Source organism: Achroia grisella, unplaced genomic scaffold (genome assembly GCF_030625045.1).
Source record: "Achroia grisella isolate CSIRO2021 unplaced genomic scaffold, CSIRO_AGI_Agris_v1 utg821, whole genome shotgun sequence".
NCBI lineage: Eukaryota > Metazoa > Arthropoda > Insecta > Lepidoptera > Pyralidae > Achroia > Achroia grisella.
In genome coordinates, this window is record NW_026713035.1 from 514116 (window position 1) to 533753 (window position 19638).

General features: G+C 31.0%; 1 protein-coding gene across 1 annotated transcript; it reads right to left on the reverse strand.

Moving 5' to 3' along the window:
* Nucleotides 1–431: 431 nt before the first annotated feature.
* LOC131852034 (protein sax-3-like) lies at nucleotides 432–16751 on the reverse strand. Its single transcript, XM_059202613.1, has 15 exons — nucleotides 16419–16751; nucleotides 8384–8576; nucleotides 7763–7866; nucleotides 7169–7322; nucleotides 6567–6771; nucleotides 6305–6488; nucleotides 5764–6218; nucleotides 5369–5660; nucleotides 5180–5295; nucleotides 4334–4545; nucleotides 3786–3940; nucleotides 2509–2640; nucleotides 1979–2133; nucleotides 1409–1837; nucleotides 432–1297 (listed from the first exon to the last, which is right to left on the reverse strand). Exons 1-15 carry the CDS (start codon nucleotides 16525–16527, stop codon nucleotides 1274–1276), a joined length of 2919 nt encoding a protein of 972 aa, XP_059058596.1. The 5' UTR covers nucleotides 16528–16751; the 3' UTR covers nucleotides 432–1273.
* Nucleotides 16752–19638: the final 2887 nt, after the last annotated feature.

Here is a 19638-nt window from a genome sequence, read left to right on the forward strand (position 1 = left end):
TTTTGTTAATAAAAATGATATAGAAATGCTTCTTATTTTACTGTACACTTTATAGTAGTTATATACAGTTGCACTGCAGTAGTGGTAGTAATAGTAGAAGCCTTTCTTTTCTACTATTACTACCACTACTGCAGTATATATATATATATATCCTTTACTTTTATATTTTCTTTCAATAAATACCAGAATACCATTACTGTTTACGTACTAATTTAGTTATTCTGAATTTTTATTAAAAGTAACCTTATTAAAACAGATAACTAATTGTAATCAATATGGGCTCATTATCAACACTTGCTTAAGAGCAATTAAGTTAAGTTAAGTTTTTCTGTAAAATCAACATCATACTGCACCTTGAGATTCATATGAGCAAAGTAAATAAATACCTATAATAGGCAGAAATAAAATAAACAATTTTATCATAAAGTTGCTTATATTTTTATTCTGGATAAATACGAGGGTGTGTCGGAAAATATCTCGATTACAAACTTCGATTTCTGATTATGATATTACAAATTGTTTATGAATTACGTTTAAAATTTTTAGAAAACATTTAAGAAATTTCATATTACTACATTCATACATGAGTAAGTTTATATGGTCTAAAATCTTTTTGTTACACATTTGTATTCGTGATCACATCAAAGAACAAATAATAATATATAATATTTACAGAAATAGGTAATGATGTGTTTGATCATATCATATGATAAAACAAAAAATATTTCGTGTAAATGAGGTTCTAAAGTCTAAAATTACATTAAATCCTAATACACAATTTTATATAAATATCACAGTCAAAGATTATAAAACTAAATCTAGTAATCCTAACCGTATATGGCAGTGAAATATAGGTCTGTATTAAAATCTACATACTGTACTCGAAATAGAAACAACCTTGAGTTCTTGCAGAGTTATACAAAATTTATATATTTTTCTGAGATATTACACCAAATAAAGTGTTTATCAAATGTAAAGCTAGTCCTATACAGTGTGACTAGAATATTGATAGGAATAAGTTACGAGATACAAGTTTCGAAAATTCGGTACCTACTGTTACAAGCACTAAAACTGCAACTACAACGATTACATATTATATGACCAGTTTAAGAATAACTTTATCTACATACAACATTGATTTATCTCTAAAACTGGACAATATTAATACAACGGTGAAACAAGTGTAGTTATAATTTAACTTACAGTTAAAATTATTATTGCTTTGCTTAGTTAATTTCACTAGTTTTATTGATTTCTCTAAACTTTTCATTCCTTAATTGTTCTTATTTTCTGGACTCTGTAAATAATGAAATAGTTACAGAAAACAACCAGGATTTATCATTATAAACTCTATATACAGTTACAAAACAGAGATCCAGTGATATCTGTAAAAAAAACTTCAATTTACCTCATACGGTGGCGGCGGCAGTATATCACATAGATTTATTTGGCAGCCCTGTTCCGACCTCGCTACATTAGAATGTCTACTCGTCTGCATGGGAATTTTGAAACTGTTCTCCCTTCCGAGCCAGTGCCACTGCGGATAGTCGTATTCTAAATCATTCGCTGGACACACTTTGCTTTTGTCCTGTCTACTCCTGGAGCCTGATCTATTGGTATGACAAGATACGCAGTCCTCGTCCAAAACGTTAATCTCGTTGTGTACCACTTCATGTCTCGGCTCCCTGTAATCTTTGGTCGATCTACTAGAAGTACTATGACAACACGTGGAGCATTCTCCGTTAGAGTACTGTATACTTCCGTTGCATGACCGTACAATGCTATTGTTATGGGATCGTCTTTCTGGACAATTTCTCAAGTCCATTTCGTTATTATCCTGTATGAAAATTGAAATACATTGTTAGAGATACAACTTTCTAGCTTATTTGGTATATGATAAGTTATGCAAATCGAATATGTAATCTAATCTAAAATCAACAATGGAGTTCTCATAAGTCTTATCGTGACGTAGTCGTACCTTAAAGTTGAGCTCAGTGTAAATAGCACTGGACGCATATGGCTCGGGAGGGCCACGTCGAATTCTATCTACGCTAGATGCATCTAGTCCTTGAATTGAATTTTGAGGAAGACTGTACTCTGGTTCTACACTAAGTATACTCGTTGATTGGCCACCTAAATAAAAAAACATATACAATATATCTTAAGCGACATTTAAAAGATAAAACTTGTACCATAATTTAGTTAATTGAATTGAGGTATTGGTTACTAGACGGACTAGTTCCTCTGGAACAATATGTATGCAGACATTAATATATAATGTATTTTTTTAATATACTACAACTATATACCATCTAAAAAAATAAATTATTCTACTGGTTAATTTGTATTCTTCCCGGCGGATCAAGTAAGTATGTAATTTATTAGGAAAGTCATTATTTAAATACTATATATAAGTGACATAAATTGAAATATTATTACGTGTTTGTATTATATCAATAAACGTCACTGCGAAATACAGCATTAATATTGATTAAGTGATTCACTTACCATGCAAAAGACTCTGGTGACAACTGCTTAAGTCTAAAGTGGGATCATTTGTAGGAGCAAAGACGGGCCGATCTCGTAACCATATCGTGTCTTTATTCAATAAACACTGTTGAGCCGTAACAATCGATTGACCTACAATTGAGTTCAATGTTTCAATTACTTCGTTTATAACAAACGTTTATAGGACTTAATCATATAGCGAGTCCATTAAATGTTTCACTCAATGCTAACTCCGCTTCAACACAAGCAGCTTTGTCACATGATAGAAACATTTTAGGTGGTCCAGCTATTCAGTATACAAACTTACTGCCTGTGGTCGCTTATTCAATTCTCACACTATAAGAATACTTAGTTTTTTTTTAATATCTTAGGACAATTCACACTACGTGATTTGTATTATGGGCACTAGACAAGCGATATAAATACATACATACTTTTTTCGTAAATACAAACACAATATACATAGAAAATACCCAGATCGATACAAACAATCATACTCATAAATACAAATGTTTGTACCGTGCGAGGAATCGAACCCGCAGCAAGTTAACGTCGAGGTGAATGCAGCACTTGACATGCCTACATATCTGTAGAATACTTGAATTTAACGTAACTGGGGTGGAGGGGGGGGGGGGGGGAGGCGACCTTACCACCGTATTTCGGATTAATTTGATTTGTTATAAGTGTTCGCATTACCGGAAAGTCAGTCAGAACTATTTGACATAAGTTTTTTGTTGTTTGCCAGATATGAATCACTAGGCCATGACGCTATTATAAATGTATATTTACAAAAAAATTGAGTCGTTATAATTACGGTTATACAGTATCATAATACACGTTCTGCTTAGTTTGGGACTATATATATGGCGCTGTGTGAATTGAATTATTATTATCAGCATTTTTCGGTTATCACTGTTCTCTAACTGTTGCCTAGTCAATTTATCTTCCCTCCTAGATAATTCTGTTAGTCCTATCGATAGTAAAAATGACCTAATTGTTTGAGTTTACCATATTCGACCAAAATTAACTTTGATAGCGGCATACCTTCTCATTCCTTACTTTCTTGAATTAGGATCTATCAACTGAGTAGTGTTCCAAATATTAATCATATATTAGTAAAAGTGTACTACATTTAGGATGGTTTGTTATTGTAAAATCAATTATAGTACATACGACATAAAGACTAATTTAAATAAAGTAACTAATTTTCTGGTGTAGTTACATACAAGAAAAAATACGGCGATACATCTGGAATTTATTTATTTTAAATGCCTTACCATTAGATTTTTTCCTCTGCATACCATGTCTTCGTTTGATATAATAAACACTGGACACCCCAATTACGATAACAAAGAATAATATTAGACCCAGCGCAAGTAGCCATGTTTCTTGTAAAATATGGGGAATACTACCGCCTTGTGGAGGCTCTGTCCTAAACGAAGAAAACGTCAGATTTTAAACATTAAATCTTTAGAAATACATAACATTAAGTATAATATATATAAACATTATATAATTACTATATTTAGATAAATTTAGCTAGCTAATAAAGTGTGCCTTTTAACTGCTTAAACCGCATTCGGTTTTAGTTCGTCAATTATACATATTTTTAACAATGCAATAAATAAACAAATATAATACCGCTTTTTATGAAACTGTTATAAGCGTGAATTTTATAGTCATTCGGTTCAGTACAAAATAATATATTATGTTGGATCGGTATTTCTTGTTCTTAAAAGTATGCATTTCAATTCTATAAAAAAAACTGAGTAAGTCTCGATAACCTAGCTAATTCAATTCTATCAAAAGTTACAAAAAAACTTACTGCACATAATGTCTCTGTGATTGCGTTGGTAACATATGAATCTGCGCAGGCGCACTAAATGGGCCATGTCCTTTGATCGTCACAGCAGCAGCTCTGGCGCTGTAACGTCCACCAGCGCGTAGTGAGCTGGCTGCAGCGGCTCTAGTACGAGGTCCTAATGACATCTGCCCTACTACTCGACCACCACTATTGCCACTTACACGAATTTCGATCTAAAAATTGATAAGACAATTCAGACACTCATTGTAACCTGAGAGCGTGAAAATTCTTATATAACAATGCAACGAGGAAGTACCACATTAAATATCTTAGGTATATGTTGTATATATGTATTTATTATTTTAAATTTAGATAGTTGCATGTTAAAATATCACTTAACTAATAAGATTAAATGTTCCTATAAGAGAAAACTAACATACGCAGTTATCTGCATCTAACTGCTAAATTTATTATTAAAGCTGGCAGATCGCCATAGAATTAACTTGTAATGAGATATATTGACTCTGAGTATTCTCCACAATTAGATACTCACGTAAACTGATAAAGGACCACTGGAACTACTACTAGCAATAAACTATAAATATAATAAACTATAAATAATAAGTAGTTTAGATATTCATGTATCAACATTAATAGATCATGTCAAAACTAATTTATATGACTGCGTGCGAAAGATTCGATTTTTTAATAAATTACAAAAACCTAACCTCTTGTAATGAATGCTCTTTTTTATTAATTATACCACATTAAAGACATAATAACATAATTCATTTCAAGATGGCAATAAGACAATTAAATTTTACGAAAATAAAGGATGTAACAATAATTAAAAGGGAAAGTACTCACCAAGTACCCCGTAAGCTCCCCGTTCCATGTGTTCGCAGGTGGCGGTTCCCAACGTATCCACGCTGAAGTTGCGTTAATTACGCCTGCTGTCACACTTTGGGGAGGTGCGGATGGTACTAAAATAATCATCAATATTAAATACCCTATAATTCAACCGCAAAATTAATAATAAAAGGTTTAATCCCTTACCGTCCCCGTCAGTGTATCCTGTCATTAAATTAGAAGGTTTTCCAAGCAATATTTTGTAGAACGGCATCAGAAATATATCGTACTGAGTGTATGCCATCAGTCCCGTTAAAATATAACTAGAAGAGCCGCTGTTATCAACATTTGTGAGAGAACCATTAGAACATACAATAGCTCCTGAGTGAGACGTGTTCAAAATTGCGATTTCATCGCTAGTAATGTTCCTCCAATTTTGTGTAGTTCCATTATACCAAATTTTTACACCTTCTAAATATTCGTTGTAATCAGTTAACACCTGGTAATATAGAAAGACAAAAGTATGAATACTACTAAATCACCGGATTTAAATTGATTATTATTGACGGGAACAAATTTTGTAAAACAAGTCATCTACTTACATCCCAGACAACTTTTAGCGTAGTAGATGATAACGCTTCTACTCTCCGCATAACCAAAACATTTTGTTGCAAATACTTTCTTGCTTGAACAAGCTCATATTGTGTCATGCGCGCTTCATTGTCGTAAATTATACTGGAATGTTTATCTAAAGATGGTTCCCTCAAATCATTATTACCCTTCTTTAAAACAGTAAGATAAGCCTCTTGCATAATACTTCCTGCAGCATTTACCGCTGTACAAATCACTCTTCCACTGTGTTCTGGTTTAGCACCATCTAGATATAGTAAGCTTGTATTACTTTTCATACATTCCGGGAACAACAGGGAGTCCTGATTCCCTTCTAATATCCAAAATGTTGTAGGCGTAGGTAAACCTCTGGCTTCACATGGAATAGACACCACATCACCCTCCCATGCGGTCAGATTAGATGGTATCTGTGTGAAGTGCGGTAATGCTGAAACAGATGGCCATATTAAAATAAAGCACGACCGCAATAGACATTGATGCAATAAAATCGATCAAAATAGAGGCAGTGCTTACAGTTAACGGTTAGTGTGGCGCTAGTGATACTACTGCCGGCTTGGCTATCGGCTCGGCAGGAATACATGCCCGCATCGCTTGCAGACACGTGCTCTAGCCGTAATAAGCCTCGTATTATTGATGCATGGGAAGGCAGCGACCCGTCTTCTTTGACCCATGTTATTTTTACATTTGAATCGTAACTCTAAAATAAACAAACTGTATAAATACTAAAGAATTTATTGTTATAATTTGTGAGTGTTAAATAATATATTGTCAATACCTGGCAGTTAAATTCCACAGTTTGTCCGACCAACGTAGTGATATTATTAGGTTTCACAATGAAGTGCGGACGCTTTAAAACAATTAGTCTAGCTGTTCTAGATTGCCTTTCTCCTGCAATATTTGTAGCGACACATCTGTATACACCATTGTCAGTGGGTAATGTTTCTAGAATTTTCAAACTTCCTGTATCTGTTACTGTTACCCTAAAAAAAGTAGTCAATATTTACTTACTTTATAATATCGAGGTAATTTGTTTTAAATATTTTTAATTAAAAACAATATGATTTATTACATTCACGATTACTAATACGTTGAGTTCTATGTAGACTATTGATCCAAATATTCGTATTTGGTTATGTCAATTGTTCTTATTTATCCTTAAAATATTTTTATATATAAATGATTTTCATTTAAGTAAACTTAAGTAAACAAAAGTAAAAATTAAATATTTGCTGCATAATACATAGTGTAATATATCTAATATAATAATACTTTAAATTTTTATAATCTATTAATTTTGCTACTATATCACTTGCTGTTATCTAAACCTTGTGGTTGCTAATGATATGATAAATTAATAATAATAATATATTAGTGTACCTGCCATTAACTTCAACATCATATATCTGATGATCCTTCACCCAATGCACTGAAGGTTCTGGAATACCTCGAGGAGGTGAACATTCCAATATAGCAGGTTCACCTGCAGCCACTTTAAGATCCCTAGGTTCCGCCCTAAAGTCATCTCGAAGTACTGCAAATAATTAATAATATATTAATTCTCTTTTAAACATTACTATTACAAATGTGAATAAGATTTGGACTGCTATCGCTATGTTCAAAATTTTAATTTGTATAATAATATTAAAGAATACACATAGTATAGGATGTATGTCGTTGAAACATTATGAACGATTAGTTCTTTTGTAGCTGACATATTCATAAATAATAAATGCTACATCATTAAAAATGAGAGGCAAAACAAAACATAGTTTCGGAAGAAAATCATTTACAGTTTATTTAACAACACAATCATACTATCGTAAATATCATAGACTCGTGCAATCGGAACTAATTTACATCAAATAACGTTATTAAAGAAATAAGAATTATATATATATTTATATATATAAACTTTTCTTCAATTAATCAGAGTTTTGTAGTCAGTACTTAAGAAAGTAGTAAAAAACTCACCGGCAACATTGAGCGAGGCGTTATGACTTATGGCTTGGCCAGCAGTATTCCGTGCCATGCACCAATATACTCCTTCGTCGCTCTCTTTTTTACCTCTATTTACTCTGTACAGAAAAATTCTCTTATCATAATTGAGAAATAATCGTAGATTAGTTTACTAACATTAGAATTTTTAATATGTAGTTTGAATACATTATTTTGAAACACTTTAAATTATACCTATAAATTAGAATACTTTACTTTACTTTCATGAAATAGAAAAAACCAGGTCTTCGATGTACAAAAGAAAAAAATATAGCGTTTATTACCAAAATATACAATACCAGACCATTTCGATACCTCAACACTTTTTACGTAATCCATAATATGATCTGTTGTTACTTTTGTAATGTGTTTGTTACTTTTTCACGACTAAAAGGTTATACAGATGAGAGTTAAATTTAACTTGAATGTAATTTATATCACCGACCAGATATAGACTTAATAAAAAAAACAGACAAAATCGCTTATAATTGCAAGCAATTAATAAGTAATGATTTTTTTTAAGTAGTAAATTTTAGTCTAAATTTTAGCTCTTATTATTCTATTGTTAAAATTCTAAAACACTAACAAAGTTCTTACCGCAGAAACAACAGACCGTCTTCTAATAATACTCTATGGCCATCTTCAGCTGGAGGTAGCGGTAATCCATCCTTATACCACTGCACTGTAGGCTTGGGCCGGCCTTCCACAACACATCTCAGGGTAGCGGGTTCACTGCGTCCCGACACAGTGTTTGATGGGTGTTCTTTAATGCGTGGCGCTCGATTTTGGGCTAAATTTAAAAGACAAATGAAATATATTGATCAAATTTGACGATCTTCAGGGTGCAGTGATAGAATTAACATTTCACCATTTACCGGCAAAAGTCTATTCTCAGTCGAAGCAACTTAGAAAACTAATCTCTCAAATTGGTTCTATGTACAAAACTTTACTGCACAGTAACTACTTACTAAACAATGAAAATAAATGTTTTACAAAAGGCGGTCTTATCTCTATCAGCAATCTCTTACAGACAACCCGGTAGACAATAACTGAGTCTGTCTGTCTCTCTGTCTGTTACCTTATCATGGCTAAGCGGCTGAACGGGTTTTAATTAAAGACGTCTATATAGAGGAAGAATAGTTTCTATCACATTACATATATCACATTTCACTTCAAATTTGGATTATGGCACATCCTCGCACGGTACAAACATTTCTATGTTTATATTGGTCAGGGTGTTTTCTAAGTATATTATGCATATATTTTATAAAAATATCTAAGTATTTATATCTGCTGTCTAGTACCAAAAGAGCTTTGCTTACGTTGGGACTATATGATTTAGTGTGAATTGTCCAGGGTTATTATACTATATATATATGTATGTATTAAACTTTCCAAATAGTATTCTTATCTATAACTTAATGCATTAACGTTAAAAAACAATTGTTTTGATTCTTGAATTGACGTTTGCTATCCTAAAGCAAACGTTAATTCAAGAATCAAAACACTTTTTAAATAATCGTTAATAAACATACAGATATAATTCTGGGCATTGTCTATTGAACCAAAATTCATCAACGCTCCAACAATAAAATAATATTTTTGTTATTCAACGACACATAACCTCATACAAGAATTATCGTTAGGTATAAAATATCTTCACACCAACAAATGGCATTAGGAAATAACTCGGAATATGTATGTATGTAAATCAAAGTTATTACTTCACTTTACTTGTGCGTGTTAAAATTCATCAGCCGACACGGCGTACTCATATCACGTACGATATAAAAAAGTATATAACCCATGTTGACTAACAGCAATAAAGTATACAACTTATACGATCTCATTCACCTATTTAATTTTTCACTCAGCTAAGAGCAGTTATATATAAAAAAAGGATATAAAAATCCTTCAAAACAACAAAGCATTTATTGTGAGTAAGTATGCTTCATGATAGGAATTTAGTTTGCATTTAATCTATTCTATTTCTAAATTACTTATTTTTTGTATTTTATATGTAAACTTAAAGTGATAATGTGATTTCAACTCAACAACTGAAAGATATTTAAAGAAAAAGTAACGATTATGTGGCAGTAACTTATTTCCAAATTTCGAGGATAATCTTCGGAATCAGTACATTGTAGATCGTTGTAGAATAATTCTGTGCTTTTCATGTTAAATGGCATAAAACTAGTTAGTAGAATAAGCTAGTTTTTAGTGTAGTTACTTATTTAAAATAAGTAAAATATTGTCTTATAAATAATATTAAAGTAACGATATTTAAAAAGAAATTTTATATAGCAGCCATGTAAATAACTACAATTATAAATTAACTGTATATTGTGGTAAACAAATAAATTCTAATATTTTACACATATTTCGAATTTTTATTCCATTATTTTTTGCGCCGTTTATATTTTTTTATTAGGTAATGTTTTCTATTTAGGTAAGATATATACACAATTCAACATCTAAACTAGACTTTTTCCCTAATAAAGGGTTTAGCTACAGTACTACAGCAAGCCTAGCCTTACATCAACTTAGAACTATTTTCACATAACAATTAACATAATTATTCATTTCATTCCTTTGCTTTTTTATTTCGAAAACTAAAAATTGAGAAATGGTAATATTTTGTCTATAAAATATTCTACATGCATAAATGTTTTGTAATTTAAATAAAAGTACTTATGTACAATTAAAGTCTTTGTCTTGCATGAATTAAATATATAAACATAACTTAATTACTTATACAACAAAGAACCTAAAATTAAAAAAAAACATAAAAAATATAACATAATAACTAAAATATATTATTATTAAGTACACTATCATTTTACAAGAGGACAAAAATTACTACAACGATAATTATTTGTATGTCTCATTTAGATATATATCTTTTATAGTTAAATTAAATAATTTTAGGCATACCTGTTATTGTTATATAGTGTTATGTATACTTATTATTCAATGTAGGCTAAGTTAGATAAGGTCAATAGAAGCATATTAAGCATACTAATTATAGCAATATATAGGTATATATATGTATAGACATTATTATAGCAATAAAACTACTAGTAATTAATTAACGAAATGAATATTATGTTGGGCAATATGCCTTACAAAATCATCGATTCGTTATATTTTATTACTTTATATAATTTGATGACATAATAATAAGTTTAAAATTCTTTAATTGTCATCGTATATATCTCTTACTGATGTTAAATTAATTAATTATGTAAACTAGATGCCAATACTAAATTATAATACATAAACACAGAACAAAGTTTATGAAATATTTTATATCCGTTTAATCATTTTTATAAAATTACACAATAAAGAATAATATTTATAATAATAATCTCAGGACAATTCACACAGTGCCATCTAGACCCAAGTTAAGCTAACTAAAGCTTGTGTTATGGGTACTAGACAACTGATACAAATACATCGATATTTTTTTTTTCGTAAATACATGTTATTATACATAGAAAACTCCCAGACCGATACAAACAATCATACTCATGAATACAAATGTATGTGCCGTGCGAGGAATCGAACCCGCGACCATCGGACGTAAAGCGGTGTGCTAGACCGCTAGACCACCGAGGTCGTCAATAATAATAATAATAATATAATAAAATTATTGCTCTTAGAATAAAATTACTGCCCGTCTATTTGTCCGAAATAAAACTTAAAGATGTTCGTATACTTAGCAGTACAAGGAAGTAATTGATACCCAAGCAAAGACCTTATAAGAGACAAATCCGGCCCCACGTATTATACCGCTACCACCTTTGGCCGAGAGGACCTTATGACATTATTTAATCGCGATTTATGAGAACTGTTAACTATCCATTGCAAACATTAACTATTGCTCACACTATATAAATAAGATATTTACCGTAATAATACAAGCGTAACAGGCGACCAGGGATCACGACATTTATAACAGCATCTAAATTATATATCCTCCTAAATAATAGTATCATTCTAAACATTGCGTTTCAATAAAATGTGTGGTTTTCTAGAAACTTTTTGACACGCATAACCAGACTGTGGAATCACCTTCCAGCAATGGTATTTCCGAACCGATACCAACAACTTATTACTTGCAATTATAATAAACTCATAGTAACAAGAATCTTTAAAGACAATTAATTCGAAACCATTTTTCTATATTTAATAATAGTTTAATCCAGTATCTAGATTTATGTAAATGAAACTATAATACACCAAAAATTGTCTTCTCTTATCACTATCACATATCATATGGAATAATTGTTAATGACATTTGTTTTGTCTGTTACATGTCAGTGACAAAACGTGTGGAACTAATAATAAAGACTTTAAAACCCACATTTGATGTACCACATTTTAAGCAATAAATATTAATTTAATTTAATATGCTTTTTCTTTCATTTATCTCAGTTAGCCGTCATCCCAGTATTCACATGATTTCTTGCCACATCATCTTTCACACAGTTCATCAATCTCTTTTTAGATCTACTTCTGGCCTTATCGTCCTTATAAGTACATATTTAATACTTCTATGAAACATACTCCTTATTTCTGCGCATTGTTTGCTCATAAGCCAAATATGAACTAAACATATTATTTGAAATTCAAATTTCTATGCCGCAAGAAAAAATATTAAACATATACTAAATATTAACTTTTATAATTTACCGTGATATGAATGTATGTTATTTTTAATAGTCCTGTTAAACTACACGCCCAGAATCCAACGCCTACTCAAGATTACAAGTGCTTTTTTAACATACCGTGTAAATCAAATACCTACCAACAAAATATCTCAATAACATTGGTTCCCTTACTGTATTTAGATGAACATACAGATAAAGTGTCACACGGCGTATTGTAATAACTTTGATATATTATTTTTATTATTTTTATGCCGGCCGTAAAGTTAGAGACAGGGTTGCCTCATACGAAGATGTCAAACATCTCGTATGTTGGCTTTCTAATCTTCTATATCGCCATACTCATTGTTTGACCGATTTCCGTAGGATAAAATCTAGTAGATACATACTTACAAGGACGAAAATGTCCTCGTACTAAAGGTCAAAAATCTCGTATCAGTACAAGGTTTGTCGTACGGTTGGCATCCCTGGTTAGAGACGCAGGCGCAGCGGCAGTAGTCCTTTATTAATACTTGTCACTGTCACTGATAACCCGATACAATATACTATCTTAACTTGTTTGTCTTTTTGTATTGCGCGTGTGGGTGCAATGGGCGGGGTGAATAAATTGATTCCGTACATTTGATTTATACCAAAAATTACACGTTTTCCGGCACAGGCGATCTGCAGGCTATAGAATATAATATTTGTGCAATTGTATGTAATACAATACTATGATAATTTTCATAAACAATATATATTAATACAATTTTAAGTAATTTTTTTGATGTTGTTTCACTGTTATATTTTTATTAGTAAAAGATATCATTTCTATATACTTTATCAAGCAATGTCAAGTGAAGTTAGTGATTGTTCATTCACGATCGGTACTTCAAATCACATGGTAAACTAAACCACTCGAAGTAGAATGAGTTTCAAGTTAAACACTAAACGTTCATCCGTCAAAGGAATGGCCTCACTAATCGTTACTTCACAGCAACAATCGACCGATTTTAACGAAACCAACCGTGAGCGTTACGAATTAATATTCGACTGATATTGCACGGTACTCGATAAAAAAATGGTATAAAAAACAAAATACACATGTAAACTTAAATATCACGCCTGTTACCTATTGGAGAGAAGTAATAGCGCGGATAGATGGCCTTGAAGCAATAATGCGGAATAGAACCGTATCACTAATGTGTAGAATTCGAGGGAGCGCAAACAGCCTCCTAAACACCGTAGCAAATATGTCGGATTGTCCGCTCCAGAGACACTGGACAGCACAGCACTGCTGTGGACCCAGTGCTTCTGGACGTGGACATAGACATATATATATGAATTGAAAGGATATAAATTATAATTACTAACATCGTCTATAAGTTGTTTCCGATTTAAATAGTTTGATATCCGATTTCAATGAATAAATAAATATTATAATTATATATTACTATCCCCACCCACGGTTTCACTCGCATATAATTTATAACCCTACATGTTATTCTGATATTCTGTAAAGTATCATCAAAATCCGTTTAATAATTTTTGCGTGAAAGAGTAACAAAGATCCATCCATACTCACAACTTTCGCTTTTATAATGTTAATTAATAAGGTACAGTACATATTATACTCATTTTGATTTACGGATTACTGTTATTCAGTTATAAAAAAAAACATAATAATAATATACGTATAAAAATACAATAGATTGTATACTATACACAACTTACACATATTAATTAGTGCACTTTATCAATATGTGCCGTTAATTCTTTTTGTAGTGAAATAAATAATGAGTATGGTGTATGTATTGTTAATTATATTATCCGTTACTACACTACTTTCTTTCAAGATAGTTAATAATCTATTCTAATTCTATAAAATATACATAAAAACTGTCGGAATGCAAATTCAGGTGAGAAGATTTATATAACAAACTAGTCAAAAGTAGATTGTGCTTATAATAACTAATGTATCTAATATTTTCAATTGATTTCGATAAAGATGTTGAGTTAATATAGACAAATATAATTTTCAATAATTTTCTGCAAGAGAAATAAAAATAGACAGTCAATTACAATTAATAATTCATGGGAAAGATGGCTGGTAAGTAAAATACTTGCTAAAGGAAATGCCGAAATGGTTAGATTTAAAATTACCTCGCTGTTCAGGATAAAAAATAAACATAAATTCAAATAGCTATTATAAAATAAAACTGATAGGAATTGAACTTAACACAAACTTATATATTTTTTGTTACATTTTAACTACGTATGCACATCATTTTGGTAAGGAGTATTTTATTTTTTTAACATTACTGTCAATTAAGTGCTTTAAAAGATTTAAAAGTTGACTTTCAATTGAGAAGCGATGATAACAAAAATACAATGATCATGTTATGTCTACAAACCATAAGTAGGTACTACTATAGTATGTAACTAGGTTAAAAATGTATCTCCATTGTATGTATAATTATGTAATTAGTTACAAATTAATAGACGAGTGATGATGTAAATTTCAATGCGTTATTCTCTCTGTTCCGTTGCGGATGCACAATGCTATATAGTACGAAAAAGCATTCTATTCATATGTAATTACAAATTATATAATAATTAAGTGTTAATCTATACATATAAATAAAATTGGAGTGTCTGTTTGTAATATTAAAATAACCATTTTTTACTATAGGCCTATGAATATAAATACGGTATATATACCATAATAACATTTTTTACAATTTTTGTATGTCTGTCTGTTTGTTCCGGCTAATCTCTGAAATGGCTGACTTTCTTTGGCAAGTAGCTGATGTAATAAGGAGTAACTTAGACTACATTTATTTTAGAAAAATAAAGTTAAATTCTACGCGGACGAAGTCGCGGGTGCAGCTAGTTTAAAAATAAAAGCATCAATGATGTATCAAAAGAAAAAAGCAAAACGAAAATAAGTTATTATTTTGTTCGACAAAAAACATTCATCTCTAATTATTCCCATAATACGCGCGGAAGTATATCAATATCAATTAAAAAGGAATCATGAATATTTGGCTATCTTTGTTGTATTTAACTAGGTTTTTATGTACACGTACTTGGTACTTAGGTAGCTATCTAAATAAAAAATAAGTTTATAATTAATAATAATACACTTGGACAATTCACGCAAAGCCATCTAGTCCCAAGGTAAGCAGATCTTGTGTAATGAGCACTAGGCTAACTAAGTATACTTAACATTTTTTTTATAAATACATACATAGACAAGACAAAGGCCGGTACAGAGAATCATAGTAATGAATGTTTGTAACCATGCGAGGAATCGAACCCGCTACCAGCAGAAGTAAACCGGTAGACTACCCTGGCCATCAATTATCTGCTAGGTATTTTATTTTGCAAATCATTTTAAAAATGTATTAGACATATTTACTAATAACGCCTTTCACACATATGCATATTACACACGTTTTATTATGTATTTCAAGAATATACTACGAAATGGAAATAAAAGCAATTTAGTTACAAATTTAAACAATAAAAAATCGATCAAAAGTCTATTCACACTTCAGAAATGAAGCTAGGCCACCAACCTCTAATTGCGTTTTCCAATAGCGATTACCCGTTAACTTCAATTAAGTAACAAAAAAGAACTATTGTTTCATTGTCGAAACAGCTACGGCTACCAGGCTACGGAACATTTTGTTAATTGGCCCCATGCTAGTTTAATTACTTGGTGTGGTACCGATCTGATAAAAAAACGACTGTCTACGAACCCTACAACTCGTAAAAATAAAAAGAATACAAAATAGAAAACTTTATAAGTTTCATTTATAATTTCAGTTGTAATTTCGAATGATATAATAGTACGTGTTGTCTAAGTAATTCATTAAGGTATTTGCATAAATTCTAATCTTATATGTTTAATGTAAATTGTAATTTGTTATAATTTTCGTTAGTGTTTTTTTGTTTAGTAAGCATATTATAATATTTACCATTTGTCCCATTCAGTCCAATAAGTAACAAATGCACAAATACTAGAAACACAAATTGGTTCCGCCCATTTATGGTGTTATCACACTCATTAACACCAACATCCACCATACTGCCACTGAATTAAGCTCAATTCTTACACTGTCGACAATTTACATGTTTATTATTTCACTATAGCATAACATTCACTCTTCCGTTGACGACGTGATCGGCATTTATAACGAAAAAAATTCATTCAATTCGAAATTCAAATTTGAAAAGTTCGGTAAACAAACGCGGCATCGCGTTCGGTACTCCGCTCTCAGTGTTCCACACGTCCAACCGGTTTGGTACCTTGCGTCGTACTATCGCGCCTCCCTCCCTGATCTGTTTACTCTCTCCTAATGGGGGGATACAAAGGCGCCTTGCCGCTGTTCTTCTGGTACACTGAAATCGTGTACGAAATAGTTTTAAACATAAATAATTAATTAATTATATGTAAAAACATAACCGAAAATATTAAGTAACTAGTATAAAATTACTGTGTAATAAAAAGTATAAGAATAATAATGTAATTTTTATTCCGAATTGCTAAACAGCTAATGTAATTACACTGGCAGACAGATTTACTTATGGAAGTGGTATGAAAGAAAGAAGTCTTATTAATCTAGAATCCGTATTTAAGTTAACTAAGCTACGTACTAAGCAGCAGTAGCTAAAATGACTTACATAAACTCGTGAGCTTTTAAGCATGTAAATGTCACACAATCACCTTTCCACGTCCTGCTACATAGCATTAAAGAGCAAATTCGTGCTGTTAGTAGGATTATACATATTTATTAGTAATTATATTGCTCATACAAGAGATGCTAAAAAAATGATAATCCAGTTTATTTGTTGTAAACGGGTTTGTGACAGCAAACCCGTTTTATCTGGTCTGGATTATTAAGTGATGATAAAGCTATTGTTTATAGGTGTAATAAAATATATTTAAAATAGACTAGAAAACAATAATTGTCCATAATATTGAAATATTACATGTTTTAAGAGAACGTTTTTTTCCAAGAATCTCAAAGCTCCATTATTTATTATTTTGTCATTTAAAAGCATATAAATATTAATTTTGTTTATAATATGCCATCTCCAGATAATTGTACCGTACCATTGGAAAAATTATAAATAAATTTAGAAATATGAGATATATCATAAAATATAATATAATATATTTTTGGATATAATTATAATAAATATCTATGTAACTAAAAGAAACATAGTGTTGCCATTTATTCCAAAGACGGATTTTTGATACATTAGCTAAATTATTATTAAGTCTTGAAAACAAATTTAAAGGCCATTTTCTCATAAAGTCAAAAACCATCTGATAAAATATTCTTTAATTCTAAATAAATATAGTGCCAATTTTGTATGACTGTAGATACTGCGGGTTTAATTACTTTTAAATTCAAATCTTGTACTATAATACTGATTGTAGTCTATACAAAAATATCAAATAACCCATGATTATTTTTTTTCAAATCCACCCCGACAACTTCAAACTTAAATTCAAACTACATTGAATAGAAAATACAGCTTATTTCATTGGCACATTTGTCGAGTTAGCGCATACGCTTCGGGCGGGCGCCGACAAAGCGCCGCGCCGAATAAAAAAGTTCTAATTTCAAACCGGTCGCCCCTCCGCACGCGCTCCTGCGCATCCCTTCGGCCTTTATTATGCTGAAGAGGTCATTCACAGTTCGCACAATACCAACTATTGATGGTAATGCTAATAGGCAAGGCAGGCGGCTTTCAATAGATTTTTATTTTTTGTGCCTTACATTTAATCGTTGTTAAAATTTAAAGCACGTGTTCACAGTATTTGGTAGCTTATGAACAGACTTACTTTATGCCTAGTTTACGATAAATATAACGGATGAAAATATATACATTCTATGACGTAGTAAGACTAGGTACGTAGTACTTAGAAGTGGAAAAACAATGTCCAAATTCTAACTTTGTTAGTACTGATGCTAGCATGAGACGTTCGCAGTCTTTAAAAAATATTACAAAATTCAAAATCAAAAGGAAAAAATTATGAAAATTTAAAACTAAACGGCTGTATGGGTGCAGACAAATTGAGCATATTCGTATATTTACCTAAGTGCCTATTGAATAACTATGGCGTAAGCTACAACAGTTATTTTTATGTTTAACATAGTAAAGTGGAGACCGCTGACAGATGTTTATAAAAAAAAGTATTTGTTATTTATTTAAGTAGAAACCAATATTACAAATGCAACATCCATCTCCATATATAATGTAATTTTTATGAAAATATTATTGAATTACCAAATTAATTCATTTACAGATCTCAAGTATAAGTTGACAAATGTGACAAAATTATTGGGTTGTAAAACGTAGTACAATTTACATTTTGAAAGGATTTCGACCGGGATGGAGATTAAAAGATAATCGCATCATATCTTATTAATATTTAAAATAAACGCTAATGGAACCGTCACCGGACTTAACGTAAGTACCTCTCTAATTAAACGTATCAGATAATTGTCGAACGGGTTCCCTTCATCTGCATTTTAAATTGTACAAGAATGAAGAATTTTTAAGCGTGTTATTACTAGTACTGCTACATTACCATCACTTAAAAGTGGACTATAAATACTTTAGGTAATCTTTGTAAATTTATTACAACTAAGAGACTACAGGCATAGGAGATGTGGATGAATGAGATCTTAAATATACGACGGCATGTCGTTAATTTAATATCATATGGTGCCGAATCCCAAGTATGAAATATTAGTACAGGTTGAAAAAGACGACGGAACTAATGGACATTATTAGGATTAGGAAATTGTCACACTTTGGTATCTTTATGAAACCTAATGAATATATCTTATACTCCAGCGAAACATCCAAGCGAATTTCTGATAGGTTTCTGGTCTGAGGGAGTTATGTAATTATAACACAACGTCGCATATCAGAGCAACAGCTTTTAAAATGTAATTGTCATTACTGTCCAACCACCGCGGTAGTTAAATAGTAATATGTTGATTTTAAAAAAAAAAAATCATCAGAAACATCAGCGTTTGTACTAAATTAATAATTTTATAGCATAAATGCAAATCGATTATTTCGTCGCGGTTTATAAATTTATTAAAAAAATTCTAGTATCTAACATTGTTTCATGTTGATGGAGAACCGTAAAAGTTTACTACGGTAACATAGTTA

Excerpts from the sequence above, each read along its gene's own strand:
- LOC131852034 (XM_059202613.1), bottom strand. The coding sequence starts at position 16,527 with ATGGTGGATGTTGGTGTTAATGAGTGTGATAACACCATAAATGGGCGG. Across the intron at positions 7,323-7,762 it reads CGCCTCGCTCAATGTTGCCG|TACTTCGAGATGACTTTAGG; the intron begins GTGAGTTTTTTA and ends AATTATTTGCAG. Across the intron at positions 5,296-5,368 it reads AGGATACACTGACGGGGACG|TACCATCCGCACCTCCCCAA; the intron begins GTAAGGGATTAA and ends TGATTATTTTAG.